General features: G+C 34.7%; 1 protein-coding gene across 5 annotated transcripts in view; it reads right to left on the reverse strand.

Moving 5' to 3' along the window:
• tey (teyrha-meyrha) overlaps nucleotides 1–22,419 on the reverse strand; it is a 73,138-nt gene that overhangs the window by 12,045 nt on the left and 38,674 nt on the right. For all 5 annotated transcript variants that reach the window (XM_067792303.1, XM_067792301.1, XM_067792302.1 and 2 more), the window contains exons 2-3: nucleotides 22,115–22,354; nucleotides 19,122–19,272 (exon numbers count right to left, since the gene is read on the reverse strand). In XM_067792303.1, the coding sequence (XP_067648404.1) occupies nucleotides 19,122–19,272; nucleotides 22,115–22,354 (391 nt within the window). The remainder of the gene's footprint in view (nucleotides 1–19,121; nucleotides 19,273–22,114; nucleotides 22,355–22,419) is intronic.

Below are 22,419 nucleotides of genomic sequence, written 5' to 3' on the forward strand. Positions count from 1 at the left end.
ATCAGGTCACCAGTGGCTCTGATATTGCATAAATGAAACGACATATTAGGTGTGTTCCGGAACTTTTATAAAAAAAAATGAAGTTGGTTGGTGATATGAAGAATTTTTTTATGTTTTGCAAGGTCACCATGTTTCAACTATTTTATTCACAAACCATGGCATATCTGCGGCAATAAGCGGAAAAAGCAAAACTCACTTATTTATTATTTACCTTTTTTCGCTAGACAAGCAGACAAAAGAAGATAAGAAATATTTCATTCAATCTCAATTTTACGGAAATCTAAAAAATGCATTTCAATTTCTGGCAAATTAAGTACGCCCAATATTTATTCAGGATGGGGCGATCGCCCCCCCCCCCCCCTGTATCCGCCATTGGACCTGGAAGCCTATTTAAAAGCAGTAATATACAGTGCTCCTTGGAAGGTAGTCACCATGGGTGTTCCAAGGAGATTTTGCAGCCAAGTATTCAGATTTTACGCTCAAATTATCACAGATTAGGTTTAACATAAATCGTACTATCTGTCGGGAACCAAATTCAAAAGAGGTGTTCTACTTCCGTTGCGCCCAAAGAAGTGTGTATATACACTGAAAGAAAAATACTGGTAAAATCAACCGAAATAGGGTCAATTCAACCGAAATTTCTGTCAATTTTTATTCATCACAACAACATGCTGAATCAACTGCGCACGAATCGTTGAATCGTAATTGACCGTTTTAGTAGTAAAATGAACAAAAAAAGTTGTTGCGACAGCTTTGTACGAAATTACCTATGTTGCGGCATTTGCAAGGCAGATGAGCATTCACTGAGATCTTTTCATGGCAGAAATATACTCGGAGTTCTTGCCGAACAGTGCCGAAGGGCAACCCCGCTTAGGAAAATTTTCTTCTAATTGAAAAATCTTATTTCTAAAATTTTTATATTGCTTTGCCCGGGGTGTGAACCCAGGGTTTTCGGTGTGGTAGGCGGAGCACGCTACCTTCACACCACGGCGGCCGCCATATACATACGTAAATATGTGCATACATTAGTACACAGCATACATACATAAGTACAAAGTAGAGAGCGCATTGAGCGTAAAATTCTCTTTGAAATTTGGTCATGTATTGACAGTTGAAATGACCTGTAAAATCAGTTGTGTTAACAGAAAAATCAGTTAGATTGATAAGGAATCTGTCAATTTTACAAAATTTTGTTAACTTAAGAGCGACAATTTCTCTTCTGTTGAAATGACTAAACTAATTTGTTCGCTTGACAAAGAACTTGGTCGAATTAACCATAATACGATCAATTTCACCGAATCTCCGTTAAGTCAAGAACAACAGAACCGATTTGTTGATTTTACTAGCGCAATTTCTTTCAGTGCACTTTCAGAACACTCTCTGACTCTAAAAAATTGGGTATACATGCCATTATGTTAAGAAAACTATTTGTATGCCTTTCGTCGTCATATAAAGGTGGAAAATCTGAACACGCAGGGGAGCACTGACGTAGTGAGGGGGATAAGGAGGAGGGGGAGGACATATTGCCCCGGGAGCTACTCACAGGGGGCGCCAAATTGTCCGCAAAGCCGAAGTTACTAGATAATTTGTATTTTTATTATAACTGATTTCTCGAAAATATTGATTTCTGGAAAACAAATTGTCCTTTTTTTCTCACGTAAAACGTTACGATGGGAATTATTAAAAAATGCTTTAACAAAACTGTCAAACGTGAATCTGAAAAATACAAGAAGTCTCTTTGTGAAAAATGGGATATTGCTATAGTAAAACGTGTAAGAAGGCACCGCAAAATGAGAATCGGCTAGATACGTTGGTCTTTCCGCAGAATGTGAAATTTCTAGCGTTATGAAAAGCGTTCTCGATCGTCTCGAACAAGATTTACACGACTAATTAACCTTCATTTTAAATTTGGATTTTCCTTAGACGTTGGAAGTTTGTTAAACAAGAATAATACGGACTTAGAAAGAAATTGGAAGAACTTGGGTGAATTTTATAAAAAATATTTTTTTTCCCCGAGCGCAAGAAAACATCACTACGCCACTGTAGGAGAGTCACAATTGGTTATTAATACTAAGTATGTGGTCCCCTTTTCTAAGGATGAAAGAAAGCTCTCATAATTTCTAGTGTGTATCTCTGTTATTAAGACGGATATGAGACCATTGCTTTGCCAGCCACGACACACTTAGCAAACAGTTCAAACCAAGCTTGTGCTTACAGCATTAGTCTGTTTACTGAATACTACCAAGTTTGATTTCAAACAATTTGTACAAGAACCCTCGTTTTGAAGGAATGGCATATTTCACATAGACAAAGTTCGTGCATAATTGCCTTTAAAAATAACACAACACGATACCTATGTGATTATCTTTTTCATATTTTAATCTATCAATCATATTATTAAAATTCTAAACAAATCAAGCTAAGAGTAGTAAACAAGCAAAGCTTCTTACACCCTTACACCGATTACAAGCTGCATCCCATTTAACGGACGAGTAATAAAAATTAATCGTCTGCCCATTGAAGAGGCAAATATGCGGTAAATTTTGGCTTTAAATGTTTGCTCCCCATGCTGTTAAAACAACTTCCTCCCTAAGTAAATCTCATATAAAAGCACATAACATAAAACAACAAAAACAGCGATTGGAATGCCAACAAAAGTGTGCCGTTGGAATTTGAAAATTGTTTTCATTACATTTTTGAAAATCTATAAAACTCTCACCCAAAAGTAAGCATAAGAAGGGGAGACAGTATTTTTGCATGGTTCTAGTTAAAGTGGGTGCGGTAACTAGATGACGTATAGTAAGCAATAAGAAAAGGAAGGGGACTGTGATAAGAGGATGACTTTCGTCCGAAAAACTTCTCACTTTAGACAAATTTCTTTATTTGGTGGAGCGCAAGCGGAGGTATTTTTGAAAATAAAATTCACTGAATAAGTTTTAAAATGTACGAAGTATGTATGTATGTACATTAGGGTGGGTCGATTTGTATGGACGAAAGTTAACCGATATCGCGCCATCGATTTTGCAATAGAATTTGGGCTCAGGACAAAAAGTTTCGCTACGCATACCTAAAAAATAATTTTCGAGCCTGCGAAATTTCATTTATTTGACTTTTTTTCGACTTTGATTTTTAAGGTTTTTTTCATGACCTACTAAAAAAATTTTCATATGTATACCCTGTCCGACCCAAAAATGTCCGCTAAAAACGTTGTCGATAACAGAATTTTAAAAAAAAATATTTTTTTAACGTTCAACTTCGGAATGTCGCTCCATAAAGTCAAAAAGTTATTCAATGTAATTCTTCGTTTAAACGTTGTTTTTTCTATAAATGTGTACAAAATTGTTGATTATTGTTTGATTAAAAAATGTTTAACTACCGGCTTTCAATTTTTTGTTTTCTTTTGATAACGTTTTATGAACCCCCGCACCATCTAACTCTTATCAAAGGTGGTATTAAAAGACGCGTTTCTCTCTCCGTTTTTAGGATTCGAAAGCGGAAATTAAAAATTTTATTTCTGTCGAACACTATTTAGAAAAACCCACAAAATGGCCCGAGAGTCCGAAATATGAGGCCCGATCCACAGTTTTTTGTACGGAACATCTTTCTGCGTTGGCGGCCTTTGGCCGCGATTTCTAAATATAGCCCTGGGTGGGTCCAATGCCTTTCTGCATTAGTGTGTAGAAAAAATCTGGCAAAATACAACCACATGAAAATTCGAACCGAAATGATATGACATGAAATTAAATTTTTAATTTTTGTTTTCGGATTCTTAAATCGACCAACTTTGACCAACTTTGAAAATTTTTGTTAAAAATTATGTGGTGAACCGTCTTCTAAAACGTAAAATTTTTTCAAAACAACTGCAAAAGTGTATGAGACAACTGCTAGTAATCAGTTGTAAGATTTTGACGTCTTTGACAACTACACCAACACAGAGTTGTAAACGGTAATGCCACAAAATGTTGTTAGACTAGACAACTTAGCCAAAATTTTTTTTGACAGGTTGAGTTGTAATCTGTAATACCAAATTGCGAAATTTCAACCCAACCAGAGATGAGTTGTATACAGTAATAGCGGCATAAATTTCGCAGGGTCGAAAATAATTTTTTTGGGTATGCGTAGTGGAACTTTTTTTCCTGAGCCCAAATCCTATCGAATTTGATGTTGCTTTTCCCTGGGCGTGAACCCAGGATCTTCGGTGTGGATGACGGAGCACGCTGCTGGCATAAAAAAAGTAGGTCCTGTCCCGCCAATTTTTAATAATAAATCGACCCAGTCTATTGTACATATATGTTTACTATGTATGGTATATTGAGGTCATAAATTATGCTGGTGCTATATTATTGGCCGTTTGAATTGTTACAGGATTTGTATAATCATTTCTACCACGCAGTCGTTTCTTACATATTCGAATTGGCATAATTAATGGCTCTGATATTGACAACTACTTGTACCGTTGGATGTTTTTATCGAAAAGACTACGAGATTATATGATTTGAAAATCATTGAAATTTTTTCGCGTAGAGGTCCTTGCCAATTCCCACTGAACTGAGGGTATTGCTCAATGTAATGTTGCACAACCTTAGAAGGTTTACGGGGTAACCAAATTCAGGCACCGCGGCATATAGGCAGCTCCTTTTCGTGCTGCTAGCAGCGACTTTAAAATTGACGAAGAGCTGAAGTGTTTCCATTTTTACGTGGTTTTTTTTAAGATTTGGCACATAGTGAAAACCTGGACGGTGAGAGATTCACCAGGTCTTAAGTCGCACTGATAAAGTCCAGTCAGCCGATGCACGGTGGGTTTCAATCTTCCGCAAAAAATGCTGGAAAGGACATTATGTTCGATAATAAGAAAGTAGTTTGCGGGATACCCCTTCTTGTGAAGAAAGAGTCGATGAATAATCATTCTTGTTGAAGTCTGAGTAGGCAATTGAAAAGGAAAGTCATATCTCTACAAAGACAGTCATGTTTTACAAGACACTTATCGTATCCTTCCTACTATATGAAGGCCAAAATCGATTAAACGACTAAGCTCCAACTAAGTAAGTAAGTATGGGATCAGCATTAGAGCATCAATTAAAGAGATATCGAAAATAATTGCATGCTCAATGTAAAAGGCTAGTAGCCGCGAAAAGTTCATTTTGAGACAATGAAACCAATCTCTTAGAATACTTAAAGCTGATAGCCGATAAGCTGATCTATTAAATAAGACTTCAATTCTACCTCTATCTCTCTCTCTCTCTCTCTATCTCTACATCTAATCAAACATGTCTTGAAATTATCCCAAAGAGATTCCAAAACACTGTAACAATACCGAAATACTCCTGGAACGATTGAAACTATTTCGAAAATAGTACTGAAAGAGTCATGAGAATAATTCCCAAATAAATACGAAGTCATCACGAAATAGTCATTAAATTATCCAACAAAGATCTCGAAATTATACTGAGCTCAATCACGTACAAACTTCACATAATGTTCTTAAAGTACACATAATGTTTTCAAAGGTCACATGCGAATGTCCGGAATCCCCCAAACCGTGATCAACCAGAGGTCTGCCACCACAGTCATAGCATAGTAGAAAAATATAAATCTTCTCATAATGATATATGAGTTCTAATTACTGGATTTCAAATAACTTATTCATAATGGGGACCAAGAAACTGCTATAGGTCCAGAGATCCTAGAGACACTTCAAATTTGAAGGAGTTGGTTTTCATTATTTTTTACTACCCCAAAAGAGGTTCACAGTTACCAGTTAACTCAACAGACACCCCTATGGTTGTTTTCTGAAACATAATCGGATTCTATAAAAAAGTGCTACCCGCATTGTAAATACGAATTTATGTTTATTTAACGGTTTTCAAAATTTATATCACTACTTATTACTGCGCCCAATTTGCACAATGTATTTTATTATTATTTTTTTTTGTAAATTTTGTCTACTCAGTTAACTGTTAGAAACAGTTACAGTTCGACTTTTTGTTGTTTTAAACAGTGACAATTTGTTTTGTGGTTTTCTGGTCGAGAACAAAATTTTGTTTGTGACAGTTCGAATTTTTTTCTTTTTTTGTGCTGTGGGTGTTGAAATTAATAAAATAATTTTAGTCGGTTTTCTGTTTGTATTTATTCATGTATGATTCAGGCAGTGGCATAGTGAAGGGGGGAAGGGGGGCATCTTGCCCCGGGCGCTACTCACAGGGGGCGTCAAATGGTCCACAAAGCAGAACTTCCTGGATAATTTGTATTTTTATTATTATAACTGATTTCTGGAAAAAAAATTTCTATAATAAAAAAATGCCTGCATATATCCGGAATACTTGCGACAGGTTGTGGAATAATTGAAAGCATATATCTTTTTTTTCACGTTTAACGTTACGATGGGAATTATTAAAAAATGCTTTAACAAAAACTGTCAAACGTGAATCTGAAACATCCATACAAGCGGTTAGCGTTATCGTCGATGGGCTAGTGAATGTAGTAGAACACTTAGAACAATTAGCAGAGGACACTAACACCACAAGTAACACCAGAAGCCAAGCTACAATTCTGTTGCAAAATATACTAAATTTTAGTTTCATAATATTAGCTCATTTCTGGTATGAAATCTTGAGGAGGATTGATCGTGTGCAGCTCAGATTACAAGATCCGGGTATGAATTTTAGAGAAGCGTATCATGATCTTAAATCACTAGCGACTGAACTATCCGAAATTCGAGATACTCTCTGTGAAGAACCAATAGAAAAAGAGAATTCTCTTTGTTAAAAATGGGATATTAATATAGTAAAACGTGTAAGAAGGCGTCGCAACATGCCCGGCGAATCGCTAGAGATGTTGGTTTTTCAGCAGAATGTGAAATTTCTCGCGTTATGAAGTGTTCTCGATCGTCTCCAACAAGAAACACATACATGATTTATACGACTAAATGACCTTAATTTTAGATTTGGACTTCTCTTAGACGTTGGAGATTTGTTAAACAAGAATAATTACGACTTAGAAAGAAATTGTAAGGACTTGGTTGAATTTTTTAATACAGATTTTGATGGAACAAGAAAACCTCACTACGCCACTGGATTTAGAAATGTCACAAATATGATTCTAGGATGAAATTTGATACTAGGTTCAATAATAAATACTTATTTATTATTTTTCACCAGCTGCTGAGATATCTCATTTAAGAAAGCTAGTAGGGTTTAGAAGACTGAGGATCTGTATATATGTAGCTGTGATCAAGCGTTCGTTAACCTGGCATGCGAGGTAAATTTTTCTTTTGTGTTATAGGTATTGAAATTTTAACCAGGGGATTGACCAATAAAAATAAAAGAACGTGCAGATATTGGAGTAACAAAATTGGATTTGAAAAAATATTTTAAAGAATGGTTTTTGTACAGCATGACCTATAGTCTGCATATTACTGTAACCAGATCCGAGATTGACAGTTTGACAGACGTCTGACAAGGCCATTCGATGCCTTTTGAACTTGTAACTGTTGATGCTAACTCCGTTGATATTAGATAATGCCTCTTTGTAGATTGGGAAAAGCTCGGCCTACAACTCCTCTGATTTTAATTTTGCTGGGATATCTGTGATTGTATTCAATAAAACGACTTATCTAAATCTCATTTATATTCTTCTTCCTATATCATAGTTGGAAAGAGTGGTTTTGATTTTCGTAGGTATTAACTGTGATTAAAATTCCTTTTGTTGGTTTCCTTTAACCTTTCCCTTTCCGGTATGACATACAACACTTGCAAATTCTTTTTAACAATTATGAATGATGATCAAGTAAACTACTTAAAAAAAAATATCAAAGAAAAATTAATTTTCACCGACGGCACGCTGCCCAATAAGAAACATTTGTTCAACGCACACTTAACTGTTGCGAAAAATATGCTTGAAAGTCAAGTGCTTGGAAGCGGTTAAATAAACGAAAGGCTAATTTGGAAGGCTGCATGCAGACGCAGTTGATGACGATGGTAAAAAGTGAGCAGCAGCTCAAAGGGTTACATTCAATAGCTTTTATATCGCTTTTGTATGAAGCGAAGGGTAAACTGCAAGTGGCGTTATGAAGCGCTGTCACAACAACAAGAACGTATTTCATAATTGTCAAGAGTCACACTCCAGATTCATAATAGCCAGAAAATATATTTATTTGTGTTTGTTTGGCGCTTTAGGTAATACATGAATCACGTGCAAGGACGACATACTTTATACATATGTATGTATGTACATATATCTATAGTCGTCATATGGAAACATACATATGTATGCTAAACTTTTTGATGTTGTCATTTAAACATTTGATGGCCTAATTTAGCTGCAAATGATTTGGGAAGTGAAGTACCTAATTGTAAATTTTTCGGTTTCTATTAAAGCAAGCATTCAATGAACCCAGAGTAATGTGGTTAGTCAGTTAAAGCATTTCCAAAATTCAGACACTTGCTAGAGTATCCTTGTGCCGTTGATGACTCATTTTATACCCTTGCATGCCAGTGGCGCCTTAACCTTGAAGTAAGTGAGGCGGTTGTTACAGGAAACCGAGTCTTAAGGGTCTTCAAGATGTTTTAAAAAGCATGCCCAACTGAAAAATACTAGGGGATATAGTTGGCTTTACTAAATAGGTGGACAAGAGTAGTATTTTTGGAACAGTATAGGTTACAGGCGGATAAGTAGCACGAGCATCAATTATTTTATAGAGGAGACCTTTTTAACACGCTTATATTAGCTTCACTTCTATGAATGCTTGTTTGCAACTCTCTAGGCTAGGCGCGCAATGGAGAGTTAGACCCATCAAGCGGCATTAATTGAAGACTCGCTACAAAAAGATGTGCTTAACAGCGGAGACACGAACCTCGGTGATACGGTGCTATCAACATCAAATATCTAATGGATTGTAGGTATTAAAATAGCACCATATTTGCATGTTTTTTTATTTATTTTTTTTAAACTATATTTATATTATTACTAGAAGACCCGACAGACGTTGTTTTGCCCTAAATTTGGCCTATCTGCATACTTTTTAATAAGCTTTTTCCGTCTGAATCTGCCCTCCTCACTCTTAACTTTTTCCTAATCCTTTTATTCACTCCTCCCTCCGTCTTTTTCGCTTCATCTATCTCCATCTTCGTCTCATTCTATCTCTTTCTCAATCTCCTTCTCTCTTTTCTCTTCTCTCAATTTCTTCTCATTCTTCTGCATCCCTTATTGCCTGTCCCAGAGGGTGGTATGTATGTATTTTATTCCAGTCCCAGTCCCAGTCTCACTCCGAGTCTCAGTCCCAGTCCTAGTCCTAATCCCAGTCCCAGTCCGTCTCTGGATAATATATTACTCTGTACTAAAGCACTCATCAACAGCTTTCATTTGATATCCATATTATATAAACACATTCTAGGGGTACTCGGGTCCACGTTTCGGCTATATCTCGAGACCCTGTACGTCGATCGCAACCCAACCTATATAGTAACCACCGCGTGAGGTTTACGCAGCTTGTGTGAAAGTTTGAAAAAATCAACCGTCGCATCTCTTCAAACACCGGCGACCAACTAACACACATTTTAGCCTTTCTTTTTATATACTTATATTGATTTTTATTTTTCACATTTCTGTATAATATTAAAACAGATTGCAGATTTTCATTGATTTTGAAATTCAGCTTAAAAATTGCACATGGAACAACTAAAGGACTCCTGATTTAAAAAAAAATTTCATAGTACCTCTAAATCGCGGACCCCCTCAGAAACCCCGGGCCCGGGGCTAATACCCCCACCTTCTCGGCGGGCCTGGTGATGTGCTATACTTGATATCATTCGCTATAATATTTTTTATTGATAAGCACGTTTTTAAATTAAACAGCAACTAATTACACGGAAGTATATCCGCAACACCTGAAAATGTGAGTGCCGGTGCGTATACGTAACATTTTATTATTACGTATAAACAAATAAAAAAAATTGCAATAAAATAATATTACGACTATAAACTGAGATATAACCTATCCTATATTTCAAGTTAGATCGAACTACATACGGGGTGCAAAACAAATTCAAAATCGGTTTAGTAGTTTAGGAGTCCATAGGGAACAAACATAGTGACACGTGATTTTTATGTATTAAGATTTACCGTCAATATTCAGCCTGTTACTTCAGGTTTTTTTTTTTTTGCAGAATATAGTACTTAGATTGAATTTTGTAGATTTCTGGTTGTCGAAGAGCTATAAATATATCTCTAGAGCTGATTACCTGATTCTACCGAAGATATGGTAGCCACAAGGAACATTATCAGCAATATTCAATGCAGGAGAGATAAACTGAGTTAACATGTATCGTTATTGCTGTCAGCATTACCACAAATTGTCGGCAATCTAGTCAGCTCAATGAGTGTATATATTGAACTAGAGTTTCTGAGTTTGACGCTATAAATGGTTGGCCTACCTAAAGCCCTTCATTGCTTCCCAATTTTGCCTTAGCGAAATTTTGACAGTTTTTCTGGCACTGAGTTTTATGTTCGAAGGGGGGACTGTTAAAAGTGTTTATTCCATTTGACCCTTTACTCAATAAAATTAACATTGCCGAACGAGAATTAGTAGACCAATATTTCGTCTCTTGTCCCCCACCAATTCTTCACAACATAGAATTGAGAATACCTCACGTTAAAAGACCAAAGCATACTTCTCGAGAAAAAAAAATATAAGCTCAGAAAATTTCTTCTAATAAACCTGTTCGAGCGTTGCGAGTAAGCCAATATTGATTCTCACGGAACTCAACATTGCAGAATCCCCTGGGACATACAGATATTGTTTTTTGATTGAGTGTTATATTGATTATCTTGAAGATACATAGCTGATAATGTGCTTGATCCGTTCCAATGTTTGGACGTGCTACCATTCTAGTTCGCCCATCTTAGATATGTAAGGACTACCACTCTTTGGACTGTGTTCGTTAGGTAATCTTGAAATTATCTAGGCAGGTTGGAAAGATAGCTGACATTTTTTTTTCATTTTTTGATAAAATTTTAAAGCAAAAACTCGGCGGTCGTTGGATAAGCTAAATAGTTTTGTAAACTTTACAGCAACACCACTGACCAATTAAAACCCTACAAGTTCATATGCCACAGATTAATTTCAACACTGCATTACACAAAATGTTTTTGAGTAATTAGAAAAGTTTGTCAAACATCTGTGAACGTGACCAATCGGTAAGCTATACCCACATACATATGCAAATTGCTATAAATATAGGCTAGTTAGGGTGGTTTGTCTTTTCCTAAGCAATATTTTAAATACCTCAGTCGATGATGAGAAGTCTTTACTGCCCCACGAATTAAAACCTTATGAAATAAATATTTACTTCGCTTTAACACATTTTTTATCTCAGAATTTCAATAAACGTCTTATCTCAAAATTTGTTTTAGAAACCTCCACAACTTTGCATGAATTTAATTTTGAGCCCAGATAGAGCGTTTATGAAAAACATTCTGAAATAGTGCTTTCTTCAACTGACGTTTGAGAAAGTTTTTTGAAACGTAATTTTAAGAAAGATGTCATTTTTGGAACACTTTTGAGATAGCGGTTTTTCTGTAAAAGGGATCTGAGATAGGACTCTTTCAATTTGACAGCTGAAATAGATGATGTTCCAACCGTTGTTGTTGTGTTCACAGTGCTTCGCAGTCGAAACGCTATGCGCATTTCTATTCATTCGCTACTACATACTTCCGTAATTCTCAATCAGCTTATAAAATATACTCAAAAAATGCTTCTTTTTAACAAAATCTAAGGATGCTCAAGCGATTTGACTAACGGAGCCAAACGACAACAACATTAATAATTCGAGCAACAATAACAATTCCTGGAATGACAACAAATAAATCTCACAATATAGGTCTCGTACTGAAATATGATATATCAAAACAAAACAAGAAAATTCAAAAATGTGAAAAAATAAATACATTTATTAAAACTAAATTTTTGAACGTAATTTAATGCTGTTTTCACACAGAAACTTAATGATCTCATTTCACCTTCTAAGGAAATCGTAAATTTTTTGCTTTCACATAGAAGTAACTGCTCTATTAGTATGAAGGATGAAATGTCAAGCGAATAAAATGACAATGCGATATACTAGACAATGACATTTACTTTGACAAATGACATTTTTAAGCGCTGAACATACCAAAAACTAAGAAACTGAACGCTTTCAACAGAGTTGCATTGTGCTTTTGACTTCATTAGGCATTCGATTAGTCACTAGTGAAATAATTATAGATTCGAATTTTGTAGGGAAGATTGAGCTCAATAAGCGTCTTAATGTAGAAAACTGCCTTTATTATTCAATAAGCCGTCTGTGTGAAAACAGTATAACAAGCAGTGAAATACAATTAAACAGCAGCAGGTGCAGGTCGTTTTTTTGTTTTTAATTTATTTTTTTAGGTGCAGGTCGGCCAGCTGGCACAAACGCGATTCAAAATTTGAATTTCATTTGAAAATCGGTTTGGTTTTTGTTTAGAACCATAAGTAGGCAAAAGAGATTTTGTTCTAAGGTGTGACAGGTACGCTCAGGTGTATAACAAGGAGATTGAGAGAATGAGACGAGGCGAGAGGGAGCTAAAGGAATGGGATAGGCAGTGGGAGAACAAAAGTGAGCTATAAAGACATTTTTGAATTCTTTTAAAATTATTCATGTAAACCAAAGTTTAGGCAGGACAAACTCTGCCGTGTCTGTTATTAATAACAAAATATGATCGCAATGTGGAGTTGTGTCACATATTTTCAAATGAACTATGTATGTTTTATATAATTTTTAGACAATATGAAAATTAAAAAAACAAGGGAAAAGTTGGAATATGTCTCTCAACTGTTAAAGAAAATTGCTTTCTGTTAAGGAAAAATACAAATGAGGCGCACCCTAATGCACTTATTACAGCTATAGAAAGTATTATATTATGTACATATAAGCTTATTTATAATCATAACTCATTGCTTGTTAAACATATTCACGTATATATTTAGATTTATTTTTAACATAAAAGGGTGCAATTGCATTTTCAATATATTTAGTATTTTGTATTTCACGGTAATTTGTACCAAATGTTGTCAAATGCCGACGCAAAAGTCAAAGCATTTCTAAACATGTATAACTGTCGAAACAAAAGCCAAAGCTAATTAAAATCATATCATTTATATTTAAATAAATAGGCAGACATTTATATACGAACCGCGTTCATTCGCATTACAAAGGATAACGCAGATTTGGCTAATTGTGCGGGTGATGCGGCAGAATGGTGGCTGCTTGGTTGGTTGGAAACAAAGTCAATAGTTTAATTTTACACAAATAACAAACTGGTTTTTATAATCCATTTACGTACTGTGCTTTTTACTTTACAAGTGAGTAGTGCTTTGGTAATTTCTAGTGAAAAGCCCAATATGGTGGCAATTTAAATAACACGATTTGGTAACATGTGGAAATTTTCAAATATTGTTGGTGGGGCGTTAAAAGTTCATTTGAATTAAAGATTAGAATAGTGCAGCGAGTTTGCAGGGAATATTTCTAGTTCAAAAATGGTGCGCTTCTAGTGCATTCGAAACCACTACTTATTCGCCCTCTATCCCTTTTACATGCTTTCTGGCGTATTCAACATGACTATATACAAGGCGATAGAATTTGTCACCGCTGCATCACCTTTTCTGCAGTTTCGAACTAGATACAAATTTCAACTTTAGAACTACATTAGTAGGTGGTTCATTGTTACTTTTTGCTAGTTCCGTGCTAGTTTAAAACAACTAAAGGTGTCTAAGTCGGATGTAACCGAACATTATATACTCAGCGTGAGCTTCAATTGTACATTTCATTTCAGATAAATTACTTTTCTACATAACACGAGGCACCGCCCGTTTTAAGAAAAAAGTCTCTCCATTTCCTCTTACAATAAAACTTGATAAGTGAAATATCATTGATTCAAAACTATTTTTTGTTTAGTTATAGCTTATTATTCTAGTCTACGACCCTTTTAAACTTGTTTTATATCTAAGTTGCCATGGTCTTTAACCGATCTCGTCCATTTTTACTAGAAATATTTTCTGCTATAAGGAAAATATGTGTACACAATGATATGTTAGTTTTTCTTCGAGTTATGGCTCCCGAAACATAGAAGATTGCTTAGTCATAAAAGGGGCGGTGCCACACCCATTTTCAAAAATTTTAGTGTTTTCGAATTTAATGTTATAATTCAATTTAGAAAGTAATATTCTATTGATAGAAAGCTCTTTTTCTCTAAGATATAGCTTATTATTTTCGTCTACGACCCTTTTAAAAATCTTTATATAAAAGTGGGCGTGGTCTTATACCGAGCTCGTGCATTTTTTCTACAAATATTTCCTGCTAGTTGTGTGCCCAATATTATTACGATCCGTTATTTTTTCTAATTAATTTTTTTCTTAATTTCTTAGTCATAAAAGAGGCGGTGCCACGCCCATTTTTTAAAATTTGAATTTTTTCCCATTTACTGTTATAAATCAACTTTGGAAATGAAATACCATTGGTATAAAGCTCTTTTTTGCAAAGATATAACTTATTTTATTCGTCCACGACCCTTTTAAAAAACTTTCACATAAAAGTGGGAGTGGTCCTTAACCGATTTTGTTAATTTTTCTTCAAATCATCCCTTATAGTAAAGGCAACCTCTATGCCGAAGTTTGTTACGATAGGTTTAACGAGTTTTAATTTATGATTAAAAATATTTGTAAAATTGATTTTATCACAAGTGGGCGATGCCACGCCCATTTAAAAAATTGTTTCCAAACTTTTATCAAGAATCTCAATATCAGTTCACATCTCAAATTTCAACATTCTAGGTGTATTATTTACTAAATAATCAGGTTTTTTGTGTTTTCCAAAATATTATATATATAAAAAGTGGGCGTGGTTATCATCCGATTTCGCTCATTTTCAACGCCAAGCTATTCCGGGTTCAGATAAGCTCGTATACCAAATTTGGTGAAGATATCTCAATATTTACCCAAGTTATCGTGTCAACGGACAGACGGACGAACGGACGAACGAACGGACCTAGCTCAATCAAATTGGTTGTACATATATAAAGGAATCGAGATAGATATAGACTTCCATATATCAAAATAATCAGGATCGAAAAAAAATTTGATTGAGCCATGTCCGTCCGTCCGTCCGTCCGTCCGCCCGTTAACACGATAACTTGAGTAAATTTTGAGGTATCTTGATGAAATTTGGTATGTAGGTTCCTGAGCACTCATCTCAGATCGCTATTTAAAATGAACGATATCGGACTATAACCACGCCCACTTTTTCGATATCGAAAATTTCGAAAAATCGAAAAAGTGCGATAATTCATTACAAAAGACAGATAAAGCGACAAAACTTGGTAGATGAGTTGAACTTATGACGCAAAATATAAAATTAGTAAAATTTTGGACAATGGGGGTGGCACCGCCCACTTTTTAAAGAAGGTAATTTAAAATTTTTGCAAGCTGTAATTTGGCAGTCGTTGAAGATATCATGATGAAATTTGGCAGGAACGTTACTCTTATTACTGTATGTACGCTTAATAAAAATTAGCAAAATCGGAGAAGGACCACGCCCACTTTTAAAAAAAAATTTTTTTAAAGTAAAATTTTAACAAAAAATTTAATATCTTTACAGTATATAAGTAAATTATGTCAAGATTCAACTCCAGTAATGATATGGTGCAACAAAATACAAAAATTAAAGAAAATTTAAAAATGGGCGTGGCTCCGCCCTTTTTCATTTAATTTGTCTAGGATACTTTTAATGCCATAAATCGAACAAAAATTAACCAATCCTTTTGAAATTTGGTACGGGCATAGATTTTATGGCGTTAACTGTCTTCTGTGAAAATGGGCGAAATCGGTTGATGCCACGCCCAGTTTTTATACACAGTCGTCCGTCTGTCCTTCCGCATGGCCGTTAACACGATAACTTGAGCAAAAATCGATATATCTTTACTAAACTCAGTTCACGTACTTATCTGAATCCACTTTACCTTGGTATGAAAAACGAACGAAATCCGACTATGACCACGCCCACTTTTTCGATATCGAAAATTGCGAAAAATGAAAAAAATGCCATAATTCTATACCAAATACGAAAAAAGGGATGAAACATGGTAAGGTAATTGGATTGTTTTATTGACGCGAAATATAACTTTAGAAAAAACTTTATAAAATGGTTGTGACACCTACCATATTAAGTAGAAGAAAATGAAAAAGTTCTGCAGGGCGAAATAAAACACCCTTAAAATCTTGCCAGGTATTACATATATAAATAAATTAGCGGTATCCAACCGATAATGTTCTGGGTCACCCTAGTCCACATTTTGGTCGATATCTGGAAAATGCCTTCACATATACAACTACCACCACTCCCTTTTAAAACTCTCATTAATACCTTTAATTTGATACCCATATCGTACAAACTCATTCTAGAGTCACCCCTGGTCCACCTTTATGGCGATATCTCGAAAAGGCGTCCACCTATAGAACTAAGCCCTACACCCTTTTAAAATACTCATTAACACCTTTCTTTTGATACCCATATTGTACAAACAAATTCTAGGGTCACCCCTGCTCCACCTTTATGGCGATATCTCGAAACGGCGTCCACCTATGGAACTAAGGAATACTCCCTTTTAAAATACTCATTATCACCTTTCTTTTGATGCCCATATTGTACAAACAAATTCTAGGGTCACCCCTGGTCCACCTTTATGGCGATATCTCGAAAATGCGACCACCTATACAACAACCACCACTCCCTTTTAAAACCCTCATTAATACCTTTAATTTGATACCCATATCGTACAAACACATTCTAGAGTCACCCCTGGTCCACCTTTGTGGCGATATTCCGAAAAGGTGTCCACCTATAGAACTAAGCCCCACACCCTTTTAAAATACTCATTAACACCTTTCTTTTGATACCCATATTGTACAAACAAATTCTAGGGTCACCCCTGGTCCACCTTTATGGCGATTTCTCGAAACGGCGTCCACCTATGGAACTAAGGATTACTCCCTTTTAAAATACTCATTAACACCTTTCTTTTGATACCCATATTGTACAAACAAATTCTAGAGTCACCCCTGGTCCACCTTTATGGCGATATCTCGAAACGGCGTCCACCTATGGAACTAAGGATTACTCCATTTTAAAATACTCATTAATACCTTTAATTTGATATCCATGTCGTACAAACGCATTCTAGAGTCACCCCTGGTCCACCTTTATGGCGATATTTCGAAAAGGCGACCACCTATACAACAACCACCACTCCCTTTTAAAATCCTCATTAATACCTTTAATTTGATATCCATATCGTACAAACAAATTCTAGGGTCACCCCTGGTCCACCTTTATGGCGATATCTCGAAACGGCGTCCACCTATGGAACTAAGGATTACTCCCTTTTAAAATACTCATTAACACCTTTCATTTGATACCCATATCGTACAAATGCATTCTAGAGTCACCCCTGGTCCACCTTTATGACGATATCTCGAAACGGCGTCCACCTATAGAACTAAAGCCCACTCCCTTTTAAAATACTCATTAACACCTTTCGTTTGATGCCCATATCGTACAAACAAATTCTAGAGTCAACCCTGATCCACCTTTATGGCTATATCCCTAAATGGCGTTCACCTATAGAACTATGGCCCACTCCCTCATAAAATACTCTTTAATGCCTTTCATTTGATACACATGTCATACAAACATATTCCAGGTTTTCCCTCGGTTCATTTTCCAACATGGTTATTTTCCCTTATGTTGTCACCATAGCTCTCAACTGAGTATGTAATGTTCGGTTACACCCGAACTTAACCTTCCTTACTTGTTTTATATTTTTTTTAATTTAATTGAAAAAAAAATTTTCAAAAATACAATTTTTTTTTATCAATTTTATTTATATAACAAAAAATGTAAGAAAATGATTTTAAAGTATTCTTTTCTTTATATATTATGGTAATCTACGATTAAAATAACCAGGATTAATGACTGACAAAGTAAACATGTAAATTTTCTAAAAATAATGTAACAAATTATGAATTTATTTATACTTAAAAATCAATTTCTTACATTTTTTTGTTATATAAATAAAATTGATAAAAAAAAATTGTATTTTTGAAAATTTTATTTAAATTTTTTATTTTATTTTTGAAATTTTTTTTTTCAATCAAATAAAAAAAATCGGCCCACTGCGGGATTAGTGGGGATGATTGCAGAATTGATTGAAGTTTTTTATGAGAAAAAAAAAAAATGGCGAAATTCGAAAAATCTCGAAAAACCGAAAAATTAAAAAAAAACTTTAAATTTTGTTTTGTATTTTTTCCGAAAAGTACATTTAAAAACAAATTAAAAAAAAAAAGATCCCAAACGGTCAATTTTTGAAAAATTTATAGCATTTTGAAAACAAAAACGGTGTTTTTTTTAAATTCAAACTTTTTTTGAGTTGGATGAAAAAATTTGAAAAAATTCTGAAAAACATCTTTCGTAAGCTAGAAAAAGAAGAAAAACTTTCAGCCAATTCTAAAGGGGTTGGGTTCAAAATTGGTCGAAATGGGATTGAATACCCCATATATATCTTACATATGTAATTCTCACATGCATACATACTACATTATCTGATGCTCAACTTTGAAAGTTAAGGCCCCATCAACCTCATGAGTGACGTATCACTCCCAATAACGCATTCAGGCGTTAAAATTGCAACATTTTTTTTTTTTCGATAAATCAAACAAAAATTTAATTTCACATTTATGTCGTCTGTATGAAAAAACCGCTCAAAATCAAAGTCAAATTTTTGCAAACAAACTGTTGATTTTTATCATCAGCATACTCGTAAAACAGCCACTCAGCCTTTTTGATGCACACACATTTTTTTCTTCTCCGCCTGACTTATCTTGGGTCGCAATTTTTTTGCGCATGCAAATTTTCCTTTTTTTTGTGTTTACTAAACATTTTCATTTAGAAAATAATCAAATGCAAATACGCCCACAAATTCAAGAGTACCAGTGAAGTGTGTGTGCAAGCAAAAAAAAAAATGTTATATTTAAATTGAAAGTAATACAAACTTACGCCTCAAATCCCTCGGATCGGAATTGTTGCTGCGCGGACTTTCACCCTTTTCACCGTTGTCGTAATCGTTTGATCCTTCCATTGATTCGTGTGACGTGCAAGTGGGACTTGCGGAATCGGTGCGAAATGAATCGTTGCCATTGAAGAGATTCTGTTTGAGAAGAAATTAAGAAGAATGTGTTTTAATGTTGATAAAAGTATTTCGGCTGGAAAAAAAAACATTTAAGAGCAACCATTGGAAAGGTTAAAGCGTAATAATGTGTGCTGCTCTGCGAGAAAAGATTTCTATCTGAAAAAAATTATTTTTTCATTTCGACTTATTACAAGTAAAATTTCGTTCTAGAAATAACTGAAAACTGTGGATAGATATCTTTATGACTTTTTGCGTAATGAGCAGTCAAAGTCGACAGTAATTGTGCTGTATACCGGCCATCATGCAAAGCTGGCGCACACGACCCACTTTTTCTGCGCGTCGTGTAGAATAAACGGCATTCGCCCTAGGGGCTTTTTCTCGCGGAGCGTCAAATGTACATATGTATATGGGGTATTCCATCTCATTTCGACCAATTTTGAACCCGACCCCGTTAGAATTGGCTGAAAGTTTTTTTCTTTTTCTAGCTTACGAAAGACGTTTTTCAGAATTTTTTCAAATTTTTTAATCCAACTCAAAAAAAGTTATGAATTTTTTAAAAAACACGGTTTTTGTTTTCAAAATGCTATAACTTTTTCAAAAATTGACCATTTGGGATTTTTTTTTTTTAATTTTTTTTTAAATGTACTTTTCCGAAAAATACAAAAAAATTTTTAAAGTTTTTTTTTTTAATTTTTCAGTTTTTCGAGATTTTTCGAATTTCGCCATTTTTTTTTCTCATAAAAAACTTCAATCAATTCTGCAATCATCCCCACTAATCCCGGAGTGGGCCGATTTTTTTATTATATTTTTTTTTTATTTAATTGAAAAAAAAATTTTCAAAAATAAAAATTTTTTTTTATCAATTTTATTTATATAACAAAAAAATGTAAGAAAATTATTTTTAAGTATTCTTTTCTTTACATATTATGGTAATCTACGATTAAAATAACCAGGATTAATGACTGACACAGTGAACATGTTCGATACTGACGATTTTGATATATGGAAGTCTATATCTATCTCGATTCCCTTATACCTCTACAACCAACCGTTATCCAATCAAAGTTAATATACTCTGTGAGCTCTGCTCAACTGAGTATAAAAATAGGTAGGTACTTTGTGTGAGGATGCAAAGTTTCACGTTTTTGTTGTCTGCATGTAAAAACTATGACTACGAATCACGTATTTCAAATATAAACTATAACCATTACCCTTAACCTGTTCCAATCAGCACCAAAAATTTTATATCATATCGCCTACTATAAAAATTAAAATTAAAATTTTTAGTGCCTTCAAATCTTAACACCTTGCTGTTATCGTTTGATGATATTTGTACCCAAAATATATGTACACGGCTAAAGGTTTGGGCGGAAATGGTCAACGAGTCATCGGCCTAAGGAATTTTTAAAACTTTTTTTTATTAATAACTTGCAATCCTCTAAATTTAGCGCAACGTTTTTAAATTTTATTTGGTCTAAATTTTGAACCCTAACTGAAAAATAGTTCTAAGCTCTGAAAATGTTTTTAAAACAAACCCAAAAATAGATTATTAGAACTAGCATAGACCAGTTGGGCTCAAAACCTGCCGACGGAACGCCGACTTTTTTTAATTCAATTGTAGATTTCTTTGGTTTAAAATTGAAACCATTTTCATGAAAATCCTATTCCATGTAGTGCAAACAAACAGACTTAGTCGCAAACTTTTAACCGTGACGTGTGAAAGTAATTCCCTGTCGAGACCGACAACCAGCCAGAACAGTTTTGAAATTATTATCTTTATCACTAAAACGACGTATTTTCCCTTTTTTGGACCTTCCATTCTGACTACCCAGAAACTGCTGGGAGAATTTTACAACTGGATCGAGAGATATAGGAGGGCCTGAATGTCTATTCCTGATTAGGGCAATTACGATAAACAGGTACTCAAGATAATATGTACCACAATACCGGAACTACATTTGTTGTATTGAAAAGGAGCTTGAAAAGAGTTCAAGTGCGCCAGAGTAGGAGCGCGGAGAGGTGCCTAAAGGATAAATATAGAATTGGCAACAGATCTGAAGTTATTTAAAAAATATGATGTACAAAGGAAATGACTTAGGAACTACTTAATCTATACTATTATTAAGGAGAGCATCAACAAGAAAATCGATAAAGGGTGCAATTGGGGCACTTGTGGTGAAAGACACTTGGAACTACAAGACATTCTTTCATACCGTTTGTATCCACGATAATGGAAACTTTGTTTTAAAATTATTATGACATATGCCGAGTGTTCGTCATGTACCCAAATAGCGATTTCAAAAATAAGTCTACTTCATAACGATCTAGGGTTCTTGCTTCAAACTTCTCTCGAAGTAGTGTGATTTTGTACTTCAAAGTAAATACTTTTTAAGAATGGTGATTTTATTTAAGGGCTGAAAACAGGTTTTCCGCTCATATATTCGACTATTGGAACAGCTAGCTAGCAGCTGGTTGTTCCGTTTACTTGTTATCTGAAAAACTTAAGTGCACTCTCACGGCAAAATTATTGAATTTTTTTTATTTGACAGCTCTGAAAAGAAGGGAGATCGAGAAAACGATGATTTTTATTCAATGTCGTTTACCTAACGCCACTGCGGAGAGAAAATATGATACCTTAATATGTGTCTTCTATATTAGGATAACATATTCGTTATATTGAACAAAAAGTCAAAACAGTTTGATGCATAAAACCCGTTCTTTAGTGAGTTTGATTTTGAAAACAAAAGGACGATTCCCATATTTTGAAATCCTTTATGTACTAATATATACTCAAATCCCAGTAGTCTGTATGTAGTATGTCCTTAGTACTTAGTCTAAACTTTAGACATCTAAAACTCACCTGATCCAATGATATGCCAATATATTTTGGTGGTGAAAACGCCGAAGGCAATTGAAAATTCGATAACATCGAGGGTTTGCCAAGGCCACGATCGCTGGCGAAGTAATTCGCTGGTCCTCCATTGGCGGCCAGCATGCCATGGTTGAGCGTCTGCAGTAGATGTGGATGAAAACTGTGAAGCAGGTGTGTGCCATAACTGCCGACAAGTGACATATTGTGTAGATCTTTGGCGTCTGGTAACTGTAAAATATAAAGAGAGTAATAAAATAAATTTATTATTTTGAAGGTAGGAAATTTCTGGCGAA

Source organism: Eurosta solidaginis, chromosome 5, assembly GCF_040869045.1.
Source record: "Eurosta solidaginis isolate ZX-2024a chromosome 5, ASM4086904v1, whole genome shotgun sequence".
Lineage (NCBI taxonomy): Eukaryota > Metazoa > Arthropoda > Insecta > Diptera > Tephritidae > Eurosta > Eurosta solidaginis.